Raw genomic sequence first — 24005 nt, forward strand, 5'->3', positions numbered from 1 at the left:
TTTTTAAGAAAAATCACTTCAAACTTGTAAGTTATACCAATTAAAGTCAAACTTTATCAAACCACAGCACTGGGATTGGAAATTTATATTTAAAAACTTGAACAGTTTGAAGAGCTTAGAAATAACTTAAGGGGCTTAAAACTTTTACGCATGATATAAAAGAAAGTGATATAAAAATATTAAAAATATATATATATAAAAGAGAAAACTGAATAATATTTTACATGGAAGTCAGTGCAAGGAAATGTTTCTTTTAAAAGTTACACATTACATTATTATACTACTCCCTAAGAAACATAAATAATTACATTGTTCATTTTTATGAAAAGTAAAACCGTAAATACATTTTCCTTACTCTTACTGTCATTTGGATAAAGCTGCTTTTCTTCCAGAATGTGCTATGCTTTGTTAACAGGTGATATACAGCACTGTACAAAAGTCTTAGGCACATAAGATGTTTCACAAAAAATAAAATTGTCTTATGATAGTTATGTATATCTTCAGCTTTAGTGAGTTAATAGAAAATATACATTTTAGACTTCCAAACATTCCTTTTGCAAATAGAAAAAATTAGAACAGAATAGAATAGAATAGAATAGAATAGAATAGAATAGAATAGAATAGAATAGATGAACAGGGAGCCATGCAACAGATGGCATGGCCACAACAGAGCCATGTAAAGTCTGAGATTACATGAAGAGACCGAAGTAATTGAACCTATGTAGACAGAAGAACTGTGGTGAATTCTCTAAGTAGCTTGGAACATCCTATCTGCCAAAAACCTGAAAAACTGTGTCCAGGTGTACCTAGGAGAATTAGTGCTGTTTTGAAGGCAAAGGTGGTCACCCAAATATGTATTTTTGATCAAATCTAGACAGGCCCCATTTCCAGCAGCCATCACTCCAACACCTTATCCTTGAGTAATCATGCTAAATTGATCATTTGGTACTTGCCACAGTTGAAAGTTATTTGTTTCATTAAATGAAGCTTAACATTGTCTTTATATTTGTTTTTGAGTTGCCACAGTATGCAATAGACTGGTATGTCTTAAGGTCAATATTAGGTCAAAAATGGCAAAAAAGAAACAGCTTTCTCTAGAAACTCATCAGTCACTCATTGTTTTGAGGAATGAAGGCTATACAATGCTTGAAATTGCCAGAAAACTGAAGATTTCATACAATGGTGTACACTACAGTCTTCAAAGACAAAGGACAACTGACTCTAACAAGGACAGAAAGAGATGTGGAAGACCAGATGTACAACTAAACAAGAGGATAAGTACATCAGAGTCTCTAGTTAGAGAAATAGACACCTCACATGTCCTCAGCTGACAGCTTCATTGAATTCTACCCGCTCAACACCAGTTTCATGTACAACAGTAAAGAGAAGACTCAGGGGTGCAGGCCTTATGGGAAGAATTGCAAAGAAAAAGCCACTTTTGAAACAGAAAAAACAAAAAGTAAAGGTTAGAGTGGGCAAAGAAACACAGACATTGGACAACAGATAATTGGAAAAGAGTGTTATGGATCTTAACCCCATTGAGCTTTTGTGGGATCATCTAGACTGTAAGGTGCGTGAAAAGTGCCCGATAAGACAGCCACACCTATGGCAAATGCTACAGGAAGCGTGGGGTGAAATGTCACCTGAGTATCTGGGCAAACTGACAGCTAGAATGTCAAGGACCTGCAGAGCTGTCATTGCTGCACATGGAGGATTTTTTGATGAGAACTTTTTGAAGTAGTTTAATAAGTTCTGATTTTGTTGTAATAGTAATTTTTCACGTTATTAATGTCTTGACTATACGTTGCGATCAGCTGAATGCCACTTTGGTGAATTAAAGTACCAATTTCTTTCCATAAGTGCAAAATCTGTAAATTTTTCCAAACTTTTGGCCACCAGTGTATATATATTGTCCCTTTTGACATACATGCAGCGCTTACACCCCTGAATAGATGTTGTGTAGCTTATAATGTAGACAGCAGACTTTTTGATGCCAGGAACCCCCAAATATGACAGTCCCCCTTGTAAGAGGCCACCTTTCTAAAATATAAAAGTTGTATATGTCCATTTGATTCATACATTTATACTGTGTGAGAAAAAGTAGAATGTGTGATATCATAAATTTAACATGTTGTTTTCTTTTTATTTATTTTTTTTTCAATTTGGAATGCCCAGTTCCCAATGCGCTCTAAGTCCTTGTGGTGGCGTAATGACTCGTCTCAATCCGGGTGGCGGAGGATGAATTTCCATCAATCACCGTCAATCCGCACATCTTATCACGTGGCTTGTTGAGTGCGTTACCGCGGAGACATAGCGTGTGTGGAGGCTCACGCTATTCTCCGCGGCATCCACGCACATCTCACCCACATTATAGTGACCACGAGGATGTTACCCCATGTGACTCTACCCTCCCTAGCAACTGGGCCAATTTGGTTGCTTAGGGGACCTGGCTGGAGTCACTCAGCACGCCCTGGATTTGAACTAGCGACTCCAGGGGTGGTAGTCAGCGTCTTTACTCGCTGAGCTACCCAGGCCCCCTAACATGTTGTTTGTTAAATTAAATAAGTGCCTTTTATATTGTCATTGTATAATAAATAATGAAAATATTATCTTGAAAATATTTGCTTTGTATTATGTTGACAGTGTATTTTTTTCTACCTACTGTTAGAGTAATGTTTTATATATAAACCTGAAGAGAAATAATTAAACAACAATTTCAATTCAAATCTATTTGTGTAGTGCTTTAAAAAATAAATAAAATGGAAACACTTGGAAACCCATAGTATATGATACAATATAGTATTTAATTACATATGAAACTGTAGATTAAACAAAAGAATAACACCAATAAATAATAAAGATTAATCTCACACTGTAAAAAAAATAAAAAATAAAAAAACGTTACATTTTTGCTAAAAGTATTTATATATATATATATATTGGTTGAATTGTAGTTACTTTACCATATATGGTAAAACATTTTAATGAATAACCTCCGTATGCCGGGGAGTCTGATGTGTGACCGGCGAGTGCACACACCTCATACATCATCGTGAACATCTCTTAATCAGAGATCTTATTCATCTCTGATTTGGTCGCAATATTACAAAACGTCTGTATGAATGTAAGAATCCCATCTGTATGAATGTAAGAGCTGCTTTTAACTCATGAAGAATACACAGAAAGCAACCAAAGCATATTAGTGTATAAGACATTATGTTTACATTGTAGTCTGGTGGTGTGAATAATGTATGTGCTTCATGATCTTATGATATGTTGTTTATTGACTAACATTAGTATATACACATTAAATATATACTATATATTCACATTATTGTGCTTTTTTATTTATTACAATGTGTTACAATTATGATATACTGAGTGTTATGAATAACATTGTCTTATGTGCATTTCCAGTTTAATTGTATCCAACACGATTATGTTATAAATATAGTAGGTCGTGTGTATAGATTACTTACATGTCTGAATAAATGAGCAAAGACCATGCTCTCTACCTTCATCGCTGCTTGACTTTGGCGAAATGGAGCCGTGTCAGTTAAAAGATAAAACTTTATTGAAAGAGAAAATACATTTTGGCTATGGCAAGTAAACAGAAGTATCACCTTTTCACGCTTTATAAATAGAAACAAAATTTTTGCCCGCTTTTGCTGAATCCCACAGAGCAGCACATTGAAGGTAAATGGAAGTTTGGTCACAGACATGTACGTCACATGAAACAGTTCAATATATATATATTTACCATATATGATAAAGAAACTACAATTTAACCAATTTTTTATTTTATTTTTTTATTACATGTATTGTCTTGTATATTTATATTTTCCATTATTTTGCTGTTAAAATTTAGCTTTTTTGTAACAGTGCATGATTTCTGACCAATCTTTATAAAGCAGAATGAAACAGTTGTCAAATTCAATGATTTACACAGAAATTCGCACTGCCTGTGTTCCATTCTGTAAACTTCACTGAATGTTGACATTTTTGTATCCAAACTTTTTTTTTATGAGTATGAAGAAATTTGCAGTAAATCTGTCCCTGAAAGTGCAGAACTCAAAGTGCACACCTTTTGCTAAAAGATTTGGGCTATATCTGCCTCTGACAGTGAGCCAACAGCAGCAGACCTCTTCAAAACCTTTAACCCTTTTCATTTTGCCTCATTCAATAAGTGCTATTTTTATTTTTTAGCCTAGTTTGGTAGCTGGGAGTGTGGATTCGGTCCAGTGCACCGCCAGCCCCTTACACCCAGTAAATCATGAATAGCTTTAGTAAGTGCTGAAACAGTAGCAGGTAAATCAAGAGGGAGAGAGTGCCAGAGTCCACGAGAGGGCTTTAAATTTCCTTTTAAATGCTGTGGGGCAGAGTGTGTGATGTGTAAAAGCCCTGTTTTCTTAATTTGATTTCCTCTAAATGCCTCTACTCGCCTTGATTTACAGCCTATCGCTCTTCTCCCTGTGCGTTGTTTGTTGGCAGAAAGCTGATCTTGCAGTGGCGCCCCTGGCCATCACATACGTGCGGGAGAAGGTCATCGACTTCTCCAAACCCTTCATGACTCTGGGGATAAGTATACTGTACCGCAAGCCCAACGGCACCAACCCTGGGGTGTTCTCCTTTCTCAACCCCCTCTCCCCTGACATCTGGATGTATATTCTGCTCGCTTACTTGGGTGTCAGTTGTGTGCTGTTTGTCATAGCCAGGTAACATGCCAGCCACATATATAGACATAACCCCACATCAGAACCTCATCTCATTAACATCTTACTTAAATTAAGCAATTCAACTATAGTGGAAAAGTTCAACCAAAACATGAAAATTCTGTCATTCATTTACTCACCTTCATGTCGTTCCAAACCTATATGACTTTCCATCTTTTGTGTAATTTAAAAGGTGATGTTTTTTTAAAGATATCATGGCTGTTCTTTCCGTATAATGAAAGTGAATGGGTCTGTCAATGACTAAAAGTATTATGAAAGTCCTCAATACGACTTTTGCACTCTATTCCAAGTAGTGCTGTGTGCATCTGATTACAAAGTAATCAGTTACTGTAATGTAATTACAGTACTGAACAGTGCAGAACACTAACTTTTCAGTCAAAAGTAGTGTGTTGAATTACATTTTATATTCTTGCAATCAGATTATTTACTGATTTAATTTTTTTGATAATCAGTTAATTACTTTTAAGTACATTACTCGGGTTACACATTACTGAAAAATATTATTTATGTAGAATGCATTTAAAATATGAATTATATACATGTGTGTACATATGTATTTCTGTTTGCATTATATAGAAGCATTATTTTGAAATTGTTGGATTAAAAAGCAAACCTTTCTGTGAAAAGGGTTTTAGAAAGTAATTTAAAGCTAAAGTAACTATCAAAATTACTTTTTTGATTAAGTCATTATTGAAATGATTACTTATAAATTGTAATACTCTGATAGATTACTTTTGAGTAACTTCACCATTATAATAACTTTATGTGACAAACAGAGTGAAATTTTAGTTGTTATTCACAGGAAATCTTCCTCTCCTCCAAAGCTCTAAAATTAACTAAGGTGCCAGTGACGTCAAAGACTTGTGGTCATGAGATATGTAAAATTTCATTATACATCAAGGGTATCAAATGGCATTGATATGTAATTTTTTTAGTACATGCAACTTTTGTAGTCCATTCCAGAGTGTGGGAGGCGAGGAAGATTTTCAATGAACAACAACTTAAATTTTGGTCTGTTCCTCACACATAGCAATCATATTGCTTAAGAATACTTGGAATATTGAGAATGAGTCATACGGACAGAGCTGCATTAACGCACAGGCTTACCTGGGCTTGAGCCCTGGGCCCTGGGGTTGCAGGAGGGCCCCCAACTCCCATTCTGGGAGATGAAGATATAAACACAGAGACAGTGCACAACAGCAAATACTGTCCATGTAGTGCAATGTCCTACAGCAAAAAGGTTCACACTCACCTTTTGTGCTCCAAAGAATATAGAAAGTCATATGGGTTTGGAATAAAATGAAGGTCAGTAAATGAAGACAGAATTTACATTTCTGGGTGAACTATTCCTTTAAAAATCCTGAATACCATTCTCAAAATATGTACATAAAGAGGCGTCATGAGACTCAGCTCAGTCATTTTCTGGGAAATTAGGGATATATAAAATTTCTGCAGGTGAGAATAGGAGATAACAAAGAGTTGAGAATTTAAGCTCAGAGATGGAGACAGAAGGAGAGATACAGAGGCAAACACACACACACACACACACACACAAGAGTGGAACTTTAAGGTTTGCTTTGCTTTTTTGGTTTTGACACAGATGAGCTACAGTATGTGCCTCTCATCAGATAATGCACAACAACACAAACCTCAAAAGCAGAGATGCAAAATCCCAGTTTCAAGACTGCGTGTGTGTGTGTGTGTGTGTGTGTGTGTGTGAAAGGCAGACAGGAATACATTGGTGTTTGTTTAAGCGCACGTGTGTGTGTGTGTGTGTGAGAGAGAGAGAGAGAGAGAGAGAGAGAGAGAGAGAGAGAGAGAGAGAGAGAGAGTAAGAATAATGCATTTTTCTGGTGTGAAATGCAACCTCTCTCCCCATCCCTCATTGTCACTGCTGTCTAATTTGTATACTTTACTTTTTACATCCTGCTTCAAATGTCCTTTGGAAATTGAGATCCTATGATATTCATGATATATATATATATATAAAATAATAATAATAATAATAATATTAAAAACTAACCCTTAAATGCATGCGTGTTTGTCCATACCTTATTACATACCTCGGGTCTTTAGTGACCAGACACGTATATAAATATATATATATATAATCACAAATGGATCTACAAAATGACCAGATAGTGTACAATTTTTTTTTTAAGACAATTATAAAATAATAGAAAATATTCTTTTAGATTTTGATGAGACATTTTCATGAACAAAACTGGCTGTCATAATTACAGACTGACATATTGATACATATTGAGTTACAAACAACAAATACACTGTAAAAAATGTCCATAATTTTAATGGTAAAAGACAGTAAAAATGCTGCAGTAAAAAAAGGTAAATTGGTTAATGAGTAGTTACCGTAAAATTCATGTTAAAAACTGTAATATATTTAAAAAGACCATACATGTAGTTTTACGATAAAATTTTGTAAAAATGACATTTTTTAGATGTAAAAAGTATGATTTTCCCATATAATTAATGGTTAAAATTTACATCATGTTTAACAAGAGAGTACATGTACTTTTTACGGTAAATTATTGTTACAATTACGGTAAAAAAAAAGCAGTAATCAGGAATTCCCAGAATTCCCTGCGTGACCCATTACATTTCATTATATTTTTGGGAATAGTTATGTTTCTTCTTATTTTTAATATCACTTATCTACATTGAGGTGTTCTGTTTTATATTTAATGTAGTTTAGCTAATGTTTACTGCTTTATTTTAATTTCACGTGTTACCCTGATGATGTTTTGTGTTTGTGTGAGTGACACTGAGCACTGTCTCTACATGTTTACTGGTCATTGCCCCTGGAAGAGCCACTATTGGTGAAATTCTGCTACGGTAATTAACAATATGTTATAAAGTGAAAAGCTGATTTTTACGGTTTCAGAAGGTTAATATATTAAGTTTATCATTTAATAATATAAACAATGGTAATGCACCATAAAATATACCATAAAAACAGCAGTTTTAAACTAAAATTTACAGGTTGTTCTGTAAAGTTTTTAAAATTTTTAGAGTATTTTTTACATAATTATTATGGCAACCACAGCTGCCATTTTTTTTTTTTTTTTTTTACAGTATAGGCTACACTATTCATAAGAGAAAGGCTAATGTATACTAAAGTGTGGGCATAACCCCAAAAAATGTATAAGGTGTAGTGGGTGGAATGGGTCCTGGGTCACTAAAGCCTGAGGTATGCATTTAAGGGTTAAAAATGTTTAAAAAGGTGTCAAATAATTATTATTTATCATTTGAATTGTAGTTGAAATAGCCAATGTTTGAGAATGTGTGTAACAAGATGCTGATGAGATCAGAGAGGCTTAGAAACAATTCCTGGCCAGCCCTTCTGCAGCAGTGAACATCTAATGAAATTTTGCTGCTCTGTTATTTAATATGTGGTTATATATTTTGAAACTGGGTTTAATTATCGGGTCAACACTATTATGTAAATGTTTTTGCTCTGAAGACTTGGAGAAAGCCACAGATATTGCATCACATGCCATTTATCATTAACAACAAGCCCCTAAATTATGTGAAATGGAGATATAATAAGACTAAGTGGTCTTTGAGGCTTAATTTATGTGTAACTTAACTACACTTTATTGCTTATAATAAATATACAATACAGACTATTTGTCCACTAATTAATGAGATACAGTTGTGCTCAAAAGTTTGCATACCCTTGGGGAATTGGTAATATATGTACCATTTTTAAAGAAAACATGAGTGAGCAGGCAAAACACATTTCTTTTATTTCTTATACCCTTAGTTCTTAATACTGTGTATTGCCCCCTTTAGCATCAATGACAGTGTGCAGTCTTTTGTAATAGTTGTCTATGAGACCCCAAATTCTTGCAGGTGGTATAGCTGCCCATTCGTCTTGGCAAAATGCCTCCAGGTCATGAAATGAACCGCATGTTTGGTCGTCTTGCATGAACTGCACGTTTGAGATTACCTGTGGGGTTTTCTTTGTATCCCAAACAATTCTTCTGGCGGTTGTGGCTGAAATCTTTCTTGGTCTACCTGACCTTGGTTTGGTATCAAGAGATCCCAGAATTTTCCACTTCTTAATAAGTGATTGAACAGTACTGACTGGCATTTTCAAGGTTTTGGATATCTTTTTATATCCTTTTCCATCTTTATAAAGTTCCATTACCTTGTTACGCAGGTCTTTTGACAGTACTTTTATGATCCCCATGGCTCAGTATCTAGCCTGCTCAATGCATCCATGTGAGAGCTAACAAACTCATTGACTATTTACACAGACACTAATTGCAATTTAAAAAGCCACAAGTGTGGGAAATTAACCTTTAATTGCCATTTAAACCTGTGTGTGTCACCTTGTGTGTCTGTAACAAGGCCAAACATTCAAGGGTATGTAAACTTTTGATCAGGGCCATTTGGGTGATTTCTGTTATCATTATGTTTTAAAAAGGAGCCAAACAACTATGTGATAATAAATAGCTTCATATGATTACTATCCTTAAATAAAAGACATTTTTTTTTTTTTTTTTTGCATGATCAGTCATATTTTCAAACTCAATGCCAAAATTTCACAATTTCTGCCAGGGTATACAAACTTTTGAGCACAACTTTATGTCGGGTTAAATACAACTTAAGCTGTTGATAACCAGAGAAAATAGTTTTAATTCGCAGCTCAGTTTGAAAATAAAAGTAAAAAATTACCCCTGAAAATAAAACCCAGGAGACAAATATTGACCCTTAATCGAATTTATTTATTATTTTTTTTTTTTACAGTGATGTATAATATAGAAATACACGTACAATGGAAGTATTAGGGGCAATTGTTTGTTTGTTATTAAAATGTGAGTTATAAATTGTTCTCCGTAGTAATCAATTGTTTAATTTCTATCTGTTCTGGATTCTTCTTATAATTGCCATATTACATTTTCAGAATACATTTCTAAAATAGATTTGAAATTATACAAAACAATTGGTCATTTGAAGCATGGTGTAGAGAAATCAGGCCTTATGTTAACCATAAAATTCTTGGGTTGACTCTGCTATGCAGAGGGGTTAATCCAGGAGTTTTATGGTTAATGCACTTGTGTTTTATAAATGTTACTGGCAATATGATCACACAAGATTATAACAAGCTACAACTGTCATCTAAGTTGGTTCAGAATATGCACCTCTCACCTAATAACTGCACTTATGATAATGCTGGGTAAGTCTTCTGCCTTTCCATTTCTCATACTAGAGCACAAACATAGAGTAACAGCAAATAAAACAGCATGCTTTCACAAACACAAACCTGAGAAGATCTAACATAGGAGAATATCGGTGTAAAATGTGTTTACATGTGTTTGTCTCTTTGTACACATTTCTTTATGTGTGCATGCATGACTGCTTTTTGTATGTGCACTGTAAAGCAGGTATTTGCAGCAAAAGTGTGTGCTTGTGTGCAAGAGAAAGACACACACAGAGAGAGAGAGAGAGAGAGAGAGAGAGAGAGAGAGAGAGAGAGAGAGAGAGAGAGAGAGAGAGAGAGAGAGAGAGAGAGAGATAGAGAGAGAGAGATCAGAGGGTGACATAATGGGGACTGGTGGAGGGTTTCCTAAGGCTTATTCTCAACATGCAGTATTTAGAAACCTTCCTTCTGGGCATGGTATGAAAGTCAAATATTTATCCTCTTCTCAGAATCTGCAATGCATATCACCAGTTGTTTTTGTTGTTATTGTGTTCCTCTCCTCTCAAAGGTTCCCCCCATTTCTATTCTTTTTCATGAAAGCAGGTGATGACACAGCTGAGGAAGTCTCTATAAGTAAATTAATCACACAGAAAGGCTATCATATCTAAAATGTAAATCAAGCAAAAGGGTGACTCTTTAAAATAGCATGCAACCAATGCAATCCTCGGTTGTTTCAAATGCTGTTGTTGAATAAATCACACTTCTTCACCTGTTGGTGAATGTGATACATGGTAAAACCATATTCTTATCAAAGGCAAACAAATCTTATGATGCCATAATATGCAAGCTTATCTATAGCTTTGGTTGATGTTTATTGTTTTGTTTTATTTTCAAATTTAAGTCAACATGAAACACTTTTTGCAACAAATTTAACTTCTTACTACATGTCGAGTTGTGTGTTCTTATTTTGTAATGGTTTGGCTACCTTCTGGTGGCCTGCATGTTTTTCTTGGCTGTGTTGTGTCTGTGTCTTATTAGAAGATTATGCTGTGTACCTAGCACGCCTGTAAAAGGAGTTCTGGTTGTAAGCAGTAGCCGGCGGGTGATTAAGTTAGCTGGCGTGAGCTGGCAAAGGATACAGACGAAGGAAGATGCTTTGAAGTTTGCCTTGTTTTTGTCTGAGTTCTTTTTCCTTCCTCTCTGTGCACCATAAGTTTGACCTTTGTGATTAATTTAATAATAATAATAATAATAATAATAATAATAATAATAATAATAATAAACATAGGGCTTTCGATTTAACACATTAAAGGTGCTGTAAGTGATTTCTTTCATGGAAAGGTTTGCAAACAATTTTAATACTCCCTGAAAGATATTAATGAAATAAGTGTTGTGGGATATCTCACCAGTCTCTGTGACAGCTCTAGACTCTGTTAACAGCAAACAAAAATGTGTCCACGGTCCACGGACAATGACGCTTTCTGCCTGTCAGTCATTTTGCATGTTCTAATAGTATTGTAGTTGCAGCGAATTATTCAGGCATAATGCCACTTTTATGCCATGTTGAGGGTGCTATTTTGCTGCTGTTTTTTTTTACCTCAGTTTTTACTTGTGTTGGTCTCAGTAAAGTTCATTTGGTATCTTTGGAGTGTGGGGTTTTGGAAAAAAGGGGTGTGGCTAATCCAACGGCTCAGTTTGTGGAAATTCTAGAATGGCTAAAATCGTATACAGCACCTTTAATTTGGTGTGATTAATTATATAAAAAAATAACAGGTTAAAAATATTTACGCAATGAATCATGTTCCCGGACCGTAATATGGAATTTTCCTTATCTCCTTGAGCTATTCAGTGCTTCACACTGGATATTATCTCTCTTCGCATATGTGCAGGTCGAGTCTAATATCAACAAAGTCACTCATGACCCAGGGTGACACGGGGTCCTCCCCCCGTGACTGTCTCTACAGAATCTTCTTGCCCAGATGCCCAGACTCCGTGCAACAGATGGCTCTGGCAGTCATCCAGAACTCATAGAACCATAGTTACATACGTAATCTCGTTCTATTTCGTTCCTTCTGAACGCCAGAGGCAGTGCTTCACACTGGATGACTCATAACAACAAGGTCATGAGGAGGCCATGCTTACCTCTAAGAGGAAGTTGAAGGCCACAAAAGAACAGCTGTCTCCATAGTGCAGGGAGCAGCTACATTAACACTGTAATATCTGGGGAAAGTATCTGTAGACAAACAAATAGCTGCAGCACAGATGTCACTGAGAGATACACCTCGCAGTGCTGCCCAAGATGTGGATATACCTCTTGTCAAGTGGCATCTTACACCAGTTGGCAACAGATAGTTGCTAGCCTTGTAAGCATGGGTGATCACATCTACCACCCAGTGCGACAACCTCTGTTTTGAAAGGGGCTGACCCTTTTTTGGCCTACCATAGCAAAGAAATAGTTTGTCTGATTGTCATAAACTTTCTGTAGCCATCAGATAACCATGGAGGGCCCGCACTGGGCATAAAAGTTCAACTTGACTGTTTTCCTATGTATCTGACACTGGTGGATTAAACACTGTCAGTTCAATAGCTTGGTTTTCTTAATGAGGCGGGGAGCCTCTTGGGGAGAAATTATGGGTTGGGCCACAATGTCACTACTGACCTGTCCGCATTCCAACGCATGCGGGATGCATTAACGGTCAACGCATGGATCTCATACGCAAGGTAATCACCAGGAGAAATGCCGTCTTCAACGAGACCCACTTTCCTTTGAGCCCACTCTTTTCTAGGGACTCAAAGGGAGGCAGCGTAAGTGTCTTCAAAACCCGATTCAGGTCCCATGAGGGCACCCAAATGGTCTGAGGGGGGCGCAATCGCAGAGCACCTCTAAGAAACCGAGTAATTAACCCATGAGACTCCAATGGCTGACCATCCACCTTCACATGATGAGCTGAAATTGCAGCCACATAGACTTTTAGGGTAAAGGTTTCTCTATTACCTTCTAGTAGGGACTGCAGAAAATGTCATAGTGGTACAGAGCAGTGTTCAGGGTCCACTGCTCGTTTCCTACACCAATCAGAGAATAACATCCACCGATAAGAGTAAACACTCCTGGTAGATGGTGCTCTAGAGTTCAAGATAGTATTTTTCACATCTTGGTCACATGTCTTCAAAAATGGTTCCAGACTTTCAGAGGCCAAATACACAGCTGCAGACAGTCTGGATCCAGGTGCCAAATCAGACCCTCTAACTGATGGAGATCCTTCCTCATGGGAAGGCTCCAAGGTTCCCCCTCTAGGAGCTAGTGCAATATTGAAAACCATGGCCTTCCGGGCCACTTCGGTGCCACTAGGAGCAGTCTGTGTTGTCCCTGAAGGACTCTGTGAAGGATTAAGGGAGTTGGAGGAAAGGCATAGAGCAAAAGGTCTGGACAGGCATGAGCTAGCACATCCTGACACAGAGGGCTGGATTCCTCCATCAGGGAGAACCAGAGAGGGCCGTGGTTGAGGACACTGATGCAAAGAGGTCTACCTTCACCCTGCCAAACCATTGCAAAACCATCTCTACCACCTCTGGGTTGAGCCTCCACTCCCCCGAGGGAGGTTTGTGGCGCAACAAAAAATCTGCCACCACGTTCACACCTGGGAGGTGCATAGCTCTGGTGCTTGCAAATGGAGGGAAAGCCCAAGTCAGAAGTTTCTGTGCCACCCATAGGGATTGGCTGGACCTGGTGCCCCCATGATGGTTGATGTGATAGACCACTTAAGTGTTTTCTGACCTAAGGACATGCCTGCCTTTCAGGACTGACCAAAAGTGTTTCAGAGCTAACAGAACTGCTCGTAGGTCCAGAATATATTTATACTTTCAGATGCTTGCTGTGGATTATAGTGTTCCCTGACTGTTCTGTGCCGCCAGACCTCCCTCCAGCCTGTAAGTGGTGTGTCAATCTGAACTACAACCCAGCGAGAGGGAATTATGCCCAGGGCAATCCCTTTGGTCAGGTATGACCTCCACCTTCATGGCCTTAGGGTCAGGAATAACCTCTCTATAACCTGGATAATCTTGTTCCTGTGTGCCTTGAGGTTCAGGTGGAGATTGTTCACCCAGACCTGGAAAGGGTGCAATGAAAGAAGCTCCAGTGGTACTACAGTAGCCACTGCCACCAACACACATATGAGTTTGAGGAACAACCTGAATGGGAGCCTAACCTGTCTCTGAAATCATTGGAAGAGAAACAGGATACTGTCCACCCGCTGCAGAGAAAGGCTTTCATCAACTGAGAGTCCAGACTAGATACCTATGAAGGTAGCCGGCTCTTCCTAAAAATTTACCATGAAGCCCAGCAAGGTAACATGGGAGTGGTTACCTGTATTGCTTGCTCCTGAGATGGATGACAGAGGTACAGGAACACATGTACCCCCCTGGCCTGGATTGGTGACAAAGCTGCAGCTATACATCTGGTAAAGACTCGTGGGGATAGAGAAAGACCGAATGGAAGGACACAGAACTGATAGATCTGACCCTGGGATGTGAAGCGGAGGAATGGCCTGTGTTGTGGTGCAATTGGAACAAGAAAGTAAGCGTCCTTCAAATCTACTGTGGTGAACCACTGCTGCTGTCTGACTGCCTGGAGAACATTGGCTGTGCGCAGCATGTGAAATGGCAGCACTTTGAGGAACTGGTTGAGGCCTCGAGGATCAAGTATGGGTCATACGCCACCGTCGTTTTTAGGAATAATTAAATACACAGAATAGAACCTACTGAGCCGTGCTGACCACTTTACTGGTTCGATGGCGCCCTTTTCCAGGAGCATCATTATTTCTTGTGCTAAAGCAAGTGAACTGTTGGGGTCTGTGACTGTGGTCATCTTGACCCCATTGAAAGCAGGGGGCCTTTGCCATAACTGCAGCTTGTACCCTTGAGAAAGCGTTGCTATAACTCAAGGGTCTGAGGTGGTTGCCTGCCAGTAACTAAGCTGCTGATGTGAAAAATGTCCAGCAGCCTGCCCCAGACCTTTATATTCTGCAGCCCTGATCTTTAGTATCCCTTGGGGGGAGCCGCTGGCCAAGCGTTCTACCCCTTGGTGCCTGAAATTGTTGTTGTCCCCGAGCCCGAGGACACTGAACAGATCACTCTAAATGCTGATTGGTTCCTGTGAGCAGTGTCTGTGTGCATTAATGACAGAGCGAGCCAGGTCATGCCTCACTGGGGGCTGGTGATACTGAAAGCGAGATGATGGAACTCTCCTGAAGTCAGCAAACTGCTGCGTGGTCTGGTTTACTTGGACACTTCCTTCCAGTGTCTGCTGCACCGCTGGACCAAAGAGCTGGCCCGGAACTACCAGAAGGTCCCAAAGTGTTCTCCCACTGGCTTCGGACAGTGGTGATTGAGCCAGCCAGACTTCACGGTGTGCCTGAGTGAGCATTGACATGAGTCTGCCCAGCTCTCTTGATATAAAAGCAAATGCCCATAGTGAAGCATAGCTTAGGTTTTGGCTGAAGGGACTAAGACAGCGCTAGCATGAGATGGGAGAGCGAATTTCCAATGCAACCCATGTGTGCTGCTGTATTATAAGCCTGAATTAAGAGATCATCAGTAATTCGGCATTGAGGCCACAGGCAGTGAGCATTAGGTCTCAAGGCTTCTTCCAGAGAAAGAACAAAGGAGGCAATAAGCGGGCCCACTTTAGAAATCTGACCCAAGCCATAAGCATCTGCCCCCTCATTGCCACCAAAGCCCTGCTTGCACTAGTGTGGTGTGTAAGGGACTTATTAGCAGCACTTCTGCAGCTCCTCAATATAGTTCTTAGATGGGGGGACACTAAGAGTCGAGGGTTGCGAAGCTCTTCTGAAAAAAGCACTAGTGGGGGCTGCCACTGTAGGGGCTCGGTCTAGATTTAAACGTGCCAATGCAATGTGGAGAGCCTGCTTCACTATGTCCTGATCTGACTCTAATCCCTCTGTTGACCCTGCTGCTTTTCGTGACTTAGTGACTCCCACAAGAGCCCATCAACCAAAGCTAGCCTGGAAGTCCTCTGCTCCCAAGGCATGGCGCTGCATTTAATGCAGGCCTCCTCTGTGAGGCCCAGTTTGAGGTGTTCTAACCCTACACAGGAAGGGCAGCAGTCATATCCATCATCTTTCTGGAATGGGGCCATACACACAGTGCAGGCGTGAATTAAATGTTCCATGCTAACATGGATAGCAACCTTTAGAGGCCGAGCGGAAACACTCTGGATGTACATAACCTGTATGTGGTTATTACTGAAAAATTAAATCATAATGTGCTCTAGCCAAATTAACTAATATGCTACTTACCCAAGCCACTAATTGAGTATGGCTCAGCAGGCAGACCGCAATATGGAGCACAAACACTCTCACAGCAGCATTGCCTACAGCTGATTTGTCTGCAATCTGCAAGCTAGCTATTAGCGACCACTGTATGGCAGTTCCACAGAGCGAAAACACTCTCACTAGTTAGTACAATACAATGCCGGGAGAATGAGCGAACCCCGAGTAAATATGTAAACAACACTCACCAGAAGAGCCACTGTTTTCCGTAGATAGCCTCCTTGTTCACAGTGAACAGTGGCGAGTTTACTCACTTGAATTTGCCGGTAATCAGCTGTATCAAACAATGAATGAGTTGGAATTCAGTTTGCAATCCACCGCAGCCTTTGGAGGACACAATCACTGTGAGACTTCAACAACATTTTTTGTTGCGAAGCTGTGAAGGACAGATTATAAATGTTCTAGTACAATATTATTTTTTTACGACCTGCAATACTTGCATGTATGCATTTGCAAGAAGATTATAGAGACAGTCAGCAGTAAGTTACAGGATTAAATAGTGGAGGACCCTGTGTCATCCTGGGTCATGTGTGAATCACTGCCTCTGGTGGTCAGAAAGAACAACCACCTGTTTTTTTCCAGTAAGCAAAACTCACTGTATAGGCAACATTCAGCTTATACAGAGAACAAACCACACTTACAGAAGGCAGACAACACAAGATAAGAACACGTTCTTGTCTTTAAACACAGCTTGATGGAGCGGAAATCCAAACAAAGGGATCTCAAGATGGTTTTTCTAAGTTATAAACCTTGTTTAACTTGCACAGTGACCTAAAAAATTTAATTTTATGGCGTGATGCAACCGAGATGCTCCATCTGATGCAGGTGTACATTGACACTTCCTTAGACAAGCCCTTATAATAAATCTCAGATTGATTGGCGAATTCAGTTGCAAAATGGATTGCTATGGACTGTAGACCAATGATAGGCTTATGTTCAATAATATGGAAATAAAAAATATATTGCATTCTAAAGCATTTTTTGTATGTTTTTTTTAATGCTTGTGTGCAACAATGATGTAAATAAAATTCCTTTGTTATGAGCCTTTGCGTCACCCTCCTTTGTGTTATGGCCTTGGCTGTAACATAAATGGGGGCTCATCCCATTCACTCTTTTTGGTAAGGCAGGAATGTGCATTGTTAATCAGATCAGGAATTGATTGGTGAAAAGTGTTTTTCACACCAGAATGGAGCTAGTTGATTGGAGGGGAGGTGTTGAAAAATACAACAGAATCACGTTACTATACCTAAATATTTGCAAAATTATTTTTATGTTGCTTGTTGTGCATATTGCTCGTGGCGCTGCAACAACAATGACTTTTATTCCCTTTCACAAAAATCAAAATGGCAGATTATCAGTTCATACACACTTTATTTTCACTCTGTTCCTCACACACAATAATATCTTTTGACATCTAAACACTTTTACGGTAGTTTATGACTTGTTAGGCAATACAATTTAAAGTTTGCATTAAATAAACAACTACATTTACAAGCTTGATCAAGTGTGATTAAACACTGTGTTAGCTCAACTGAAAGAGCCTTGCACTTATGACGCGAAAGACCAGTGTACAAGTCCTGAAGAGCACACAAGTCGACACGTGAGGTGAAAGTGTCATAGAAGCACCACAAAATGACATGGTTGCTTCAACAGTTGCGTTTTTAATTTCACATTTGCTTTTTATGGCACTATCAGTTAGGTTTAGGTTTACGGTTTAGGGTAGGGAGGTCGGTTTTGTTGATTTCTTGCCTTTGAATAACATCAGAGACTATTTAACTGAATGGGGAGAAATTGGAACACCCATTATGGTGGATGTAGAAAAGAAAATCCTGCCTTACAGGTGAAAGAGCCAGTTACCTTTAAGATACAGATATTGCCTGTCAGGTAACTTAAAAATAGCTGGACCACCCTGAAAAATAGATTTTTTTTTTTTTTTTAGCGTAATCTGAGCTAAAGAAGCACAATTTATGTTACCATTGTCATCAGATTTCACTGTTGATTGAAATTTGTATTTTGATCTTTATCTTGACCAACTGTTTTAGAGATGTACGTTTTTCCCCAATTAGGTCGATAGGAGCTGTACTTGTATGCCGCTTGTATCCATAGAAAATAGCTGGAACGTACCCAAAATGGCCACAGAGTGGACCGAGTTTCCTTGAAAGGGACTTTAATAGCATGTTCGTAATTTTTTTGTATAAGACTCATCAGCACATGTTATCAAAGAAGTAAAAAGGGTCAGTTTTAATTTCATGTTGACTATAAAACTATCCTGTACAAAACTCACTACCATTATGCATGGGTGTTGTGGGTGGTTGGCTGCTATGCGTTTGGTAAGGTGTTTTCTGGGGGGAATTCACTAAGAAGGAATTGCGCCCGGAAGAAGCGGCAGCTATTTGCACACGCTGTCTGCGCTGGTTTTGCGCCCGATTCACTAAAGGAATTATGCAGATTTGGCAATGGTGCAAACGCGCCCACAAAATCGCTGCTGAGCACAATTTACACTTGGGTCCCTACTTCAAAGCACTGTAAGTATATGTTATGTAATTACATTCTTTCATCCATTTTATAATCTACCAGGTGAAAATCACAAATCTAATCACTTAGGAAAGTACCTTTCCTCATCAACCCACATGATTTGTATCATTCATGTCAGCAGCATTGTAGGAAAAGTTACACGTTGAAGTTTAATAATCAGGGTTAAGAATTTATTCAAATCAATAATAACCCTAAGTATAAGATAGTAATAGTAATGCTTGCATTTTCCTTACTGCAGTGAGAAACCAGAGGCAAACGAAAGGAAATGATGTGTGCTCCTCACAGAATGAGTAATGCTTCCACCAGTCTGGGCAAGTACTTATCAGATCCCCCTCATTTCCAGGTGGAATGTGCTTCTGAATGGGCTGCACTTAAGATGATTTAACAGACTGCTGTGTGGGGCTGACTAGATAATTAACTCTCTGTCTAGGAGGGAGTTAGGAGATGAGGGAAAGGAGACAAAATGGATGAGTGAAATTCCAAAAATACGAGAGCCATGGCTGAGTCAAGCATTCTGATATCTGTGAACACAGGCCATGTTATAGTCCAGGGGTTTTCAAAATGTTTGATGCCAAAGACCCCCAAATTTTATGATCCTCTTGCAAGGTATCCCCTCCTACAATAAAAAAGCAGGTATATACAATATTTTCATGTATAATGACCCATTGATATTTTAGTGTGTATGTTTAGCCTGATCTCATGAAAATGATGGGACAAAATGTTTTGTAAAATTATATTACATGTTATCACGACAGTTCTGAGGTGAAATGTCCACTGCAGGGCTAAAAGCAAGTTAGCATTGAGTAAGGAACAGGGTGAAAACTAAGTGTTTATTAACTGAAAATCTGCTCTTGTACTTGTGATTTGTGTAAAAGTGAATAAAAGTAATTGTTGTTGTAGCACCTCTGGAGTTAATTTCATGTGAAAACTGCAGTGATACGTGATTCTAAATTAGAGAATAGCACCCCCTTGTGGCCCCCTGGGGGTCCCCAGACCCGAGTTTGAAATCCCCTGTTATAGACATTTCTTAAGACAAAAACCCAGTTAGACTTTGCTGAACAAACAGTCAGTCTTTGTAATCCATGGTAGCACATTGATTATCAATGCATCCTGGGGTAGCCTCCTTATTGGATTGTATGTCAGCTCCACAACATGACCTCAAGCCATGTTCCTGAAGTGAAACGCAGCTGCACAGTAGCTATGTTTAAATATGTCAGTCTTCAGTATCTGACATGACCGTTATCGGTTGCAGGATCAGTCGTGTGCAGAATGACTTCCTGAAAAACGCCACCATTGTTCTTTCCTGAGCATCAATGTTTTCACAGCTGCCGTTTATCTCGTCACATTGACCTTGCTCAAAATTTTCCCTATGCGGCGCAGATGACCTGAGATAGCAGAAGGTCAGCATAATTGGATCAAACAGACAGCTAACGGTGACTGACGCTTCCTGTAGCAGCAGGTTAAGCTGCATCTAGCACAGACAGAAGCCGCTCTCTGCTCCCCTCCTTCGCTTGCATGCTCAGACCGATGACAACCGTACTCATCCATGTTAGACTTGCCGTTAGTAATTGGCTTTACGGTACATGATTGAGTGAACTTGCACAAAGACCCTAGGTGTAAGAGGTAGTGGTTCGCAGTTGCATCTTTGCAAGGTCCGTATGAACGCAATATGGCATCACAAAAAGACAAGCAAGCAAATACGATTTGGATTAAATGAACCAATAAATTAATAGCAATTCAAAAGAATCAAGCATTGTTCTGTGAGTCCTTTCCACACACTGTAAAAACAAGCAAACAAAAAATGAATCTTACGCAGTTTTGTTGTAGAAAATACTGATAAAAATTAAGAAGAATTAAATTTCAAAGGGAAAACAAGTTTATTTGTATTTTTCATTGGCAAATAGTTTTTTTTTTTTTGCAGTGCAGCCTAGTTGCTGCCTGCTGTCTACAGCCTTCATAAGCAGCAGCCTTCTAAGGCAGCATCTTAACTGAAATGAAAGCTCATAAGTGACACACTAGACTTTATGGGTAGGTTTAGGTTTGTGTTTGGAAAAATCAAGAGAACATCATTCACTGGATCGTAAATTTTTCTCTATGGAAGTAAAAGATGTAAATCTTTTAACAACACAACTCATATGATTTTTTTTTTATTTATTTTGCTATCTCATACTAATTAGAGCTGGGCAATATGGTAAAAAAAATTATATCTCCACATTTTTCAGCCTATTGACTATGTTTTGATATATCTCAATAATTATTATTTGATCTGAAATGGCTCAAAAGTGATTTTTTTTCTTTTAAATCAGAGGGACCATAATTTCATCCAAACAGCCATTGTAGCCAAGTAGATTCAATTTATTAAAGGCATTGAATAAAAATCTATTTTAAAATAATGAAGGCATCTTTCCTCAGTTTTTCATTAAATTAACACAAGGGGGAATGAGTGCACATTTCTATTTTATGTACAATTATACATAGTAGCTTAACAAAAAGCATTATTTACCTTCATATATTTTTTACTTAACATTTTTTTGTGAATGAACAAGGTGGAGCTTTTATTTTGACATGTCACTTTCACCTGGAGCTTATATTTTGTGAATTTGAGTTTGATCTTGTTACGGTTGATCTTCAAACCTTGTTTGCTCACATAACTGTCAGCTGTAATAAATTATATCCCCATTAAAATACGATATGTAATAAAACAAGATTTGATTAATGATATAGGCTATTTAGCTTATGTAAATAATAATATTCAATAACTGTATCTAAAATGAATAAGGGACAATAAATAAATACTAATACAACAGGCTGGAAAAATAGACCTGAGATAGCAGAAGGTCAGCATAATTGGATCAAACAGACAGCTAACGGTGACTGACGCTTCCTGTAGCAGCAGGTTAAGCTGCATCTAGCACAGACAGAAGCCGCTTTCTGCTCCCCTCCTTCGCTTGCATGCTCAGACCGATTCTCCCCAATTTGGAATGCCCAATTCCCAATGCACTCTAAGTCCTTGTGGTGGTGTAGTGACTCGCCTCAATCCAGGTGGTGGAGGACAAATCTCAGTTGCCTCCGTGTCTGAGACCGTCAATCTGCGCATCTTATCACGTGGCTTGTTGAGCGCATTACCGCGGAGACCTAGCGCATGTGGAGGCTTCATGCTATTCTCCGCGGCATCCACGCACAACTCACCATGCACCCCATCGAGAGCGAAAACCACATTATAGTGTAACATATATAGGAAAGTTAGATCGGTTACATGCTGAAGAAGTAAGTTCTTTACATAATGTTTTCTCCCGTAAATGTAAACAAGTGTAAATGCCAACATCATATATGTCAAAAGGACTGAGGTCTGTCAACCAAAACATGAGCTCACTGATGTCATTAAGTGAGTCTGCTTTTTTATTCCATCCGTTACTCCTGGTCGGAGGCTTCCGTAAATATTTTATAAGTAGTGTTATGTCCTACCTAAATTTAATGGTGCAATGCTCAAATATTTAGTACTGCGCAAACTGTGACTCAGTGACCATTTACGCCTCAACTAGGCTAAATTGTAACGTATGTATAGCTGGTGCAACCGACCCCTGTTGTTCACAATGTTCCGCATCTGATTTCATCTCCTCCTTTTCTGTTATTCAGTGCCACTTTTGTAGATATGTATAATAACTTGTAGCAGTTATTAATGTTTGGAATTGTGAATGCTTAAAACCTGCAGTACTTTTATTTCACAATGCACGTGAACTGCTTTGAATGCGCTAAAAGCACGAACCCATGAGCCCTGGGTGTACACAGAACAGTGTACATTCTGAACCGCACAGACATGTTTATCAGTCTTTCACTTAAGCCTTTTGCAGTTTAATAATCACCTATGACCATAAAGCCATTTTGATGTTATTTTGATTAATTGTGCAGCCCTTAAGGATTGTGAAATTAGTCAACTGATGCTCTTAATGAAATAATATGGCCAAATAGAAAGCATTTTAAAATCAATGTGATATACACAATATTGCTTAATTTTATATTGTCAGCAAAATCATTGCGATAATATTGTAACTATTATATATATATATATATATAAATATATATCGCCCAGCCCTAGTTCTGATTATTACAACTTGTCAGAAAATGGGGTTGTTTCTATCAATACTTTGGTACTGAATCAAATATATTTACAATAAACATGTCTCTCGGTTCTGCCATCTTCTTGGATTCCTTTTTTTTTTTCACTCTCTCTCTCTCTCTGAGCTCGTAACAAAGCATTCTGGAATTGCCTTTTCCATGTAGAATGCATACTGTATGATGCTGCCTTTGAACCACTTCACTAGGTTTTGGAACATAACTTATATATTTCTATGAGGGGAATATGTTGTGTTGACTGTGTTTTATTACTTTGATACAGAAGCTGAGCTATTTAATGAGCACAACAGTCATTTTTTAGATGGATAAACTATGATTGCTCAGTACTTTATGAATCTTGCTCAAGGACTGCACAGAAACTCTTCTGTAGTTTGAGCTTCTGAAAGCCAATAATTTCTGTTCTAAATGAGAATAAAGAACTAGCTAAGACAAATAATCTCCTCAGTATCTGATTGCTCAACTTTTGAAAATCCTGATGATGCTTTTTTATTCCACCACTTCAGCACAAACAGAATTGGGTCACAATGCTTAATTGTCATCCAATCAACCTTTACTAATGTAATGTCACTTATATTTAGCTGGAGTAAATGGAAAATCTTAATGTGGGAGGGAGATAGCACAGAATGAGGCATTGGGGTGTGGAGATGATGGAATGGACTAGAGCTTCTGCATTGGCCGTCTAGATGAATTTACCCTTCTTAAAGGAATATTCTAGATTCAATACAAGTTACAATCTGTAAACAGCATATGTGGCATGCTGTCAGTTACAACAGAAAATACTTTATGTGCATACTTATGTGTACATGTAAATGTTGTATATTTATGTGTATACAGTATATGTAGAGTATGTATACTGTATATTATTATTATTTGTATTTTATTTTTTTGTCATGATTATTGCTTCTCATTAGTTTCTTCTGGTCACTGGCTTATGTTGTTGTAACAAGGTAAAAGGGAAAGGAGGAGGCGAGAACCGGCTTAACAACATAAATAATCGTTTAACGATTAACTTAAAAAGACAAACACATGCCGGGCAGCTGCCCGTAACTCTCCCGGTCGCCTTTATCCCTCTCGGGCTTGATCAGCCTG

General features: G+C 38.4%; 1 protein-coding gene across 1 annotated transcript in view; it reads left to right on the plus strand.

Annotated features, from left to right (window-relative positions):
* The window catches only part of LOC127453870 (glutamate receptor ionotropic, kainate 2-like), a 335184-nt gene that overhangs the window by 234105 nt on the left and 77074 nt on the right, over positions 1–24005 (plus strand). Inside the window, exon 11 of the mRNA XM_051720611.1 lies at positions 4492–4715. Coding sequence (XP_051576571.1) covers positions 4492–4715 — 224 coding nt within the window. The remainder of the gene's footprint in view (positions 1–4491; positions 4716–24005) is intronic.

This window comes from Myxocyprinus asiaticus, chromosome 16 (assembly GCF_019703515.2).
Source record: "Myxocyprinus asiaticus isolate MX2 ecotype Aquarium Trade chromosome 16, UBuf_Myxa_2, whole genome shotgun sequence".
Lineage (NCBI taxonomy): Eukaryota > Metazoa > Chordata > Actinopteri > Cypriniformes > Catostomidae > Myxocyprinus > Myxocyprinus asiaticus.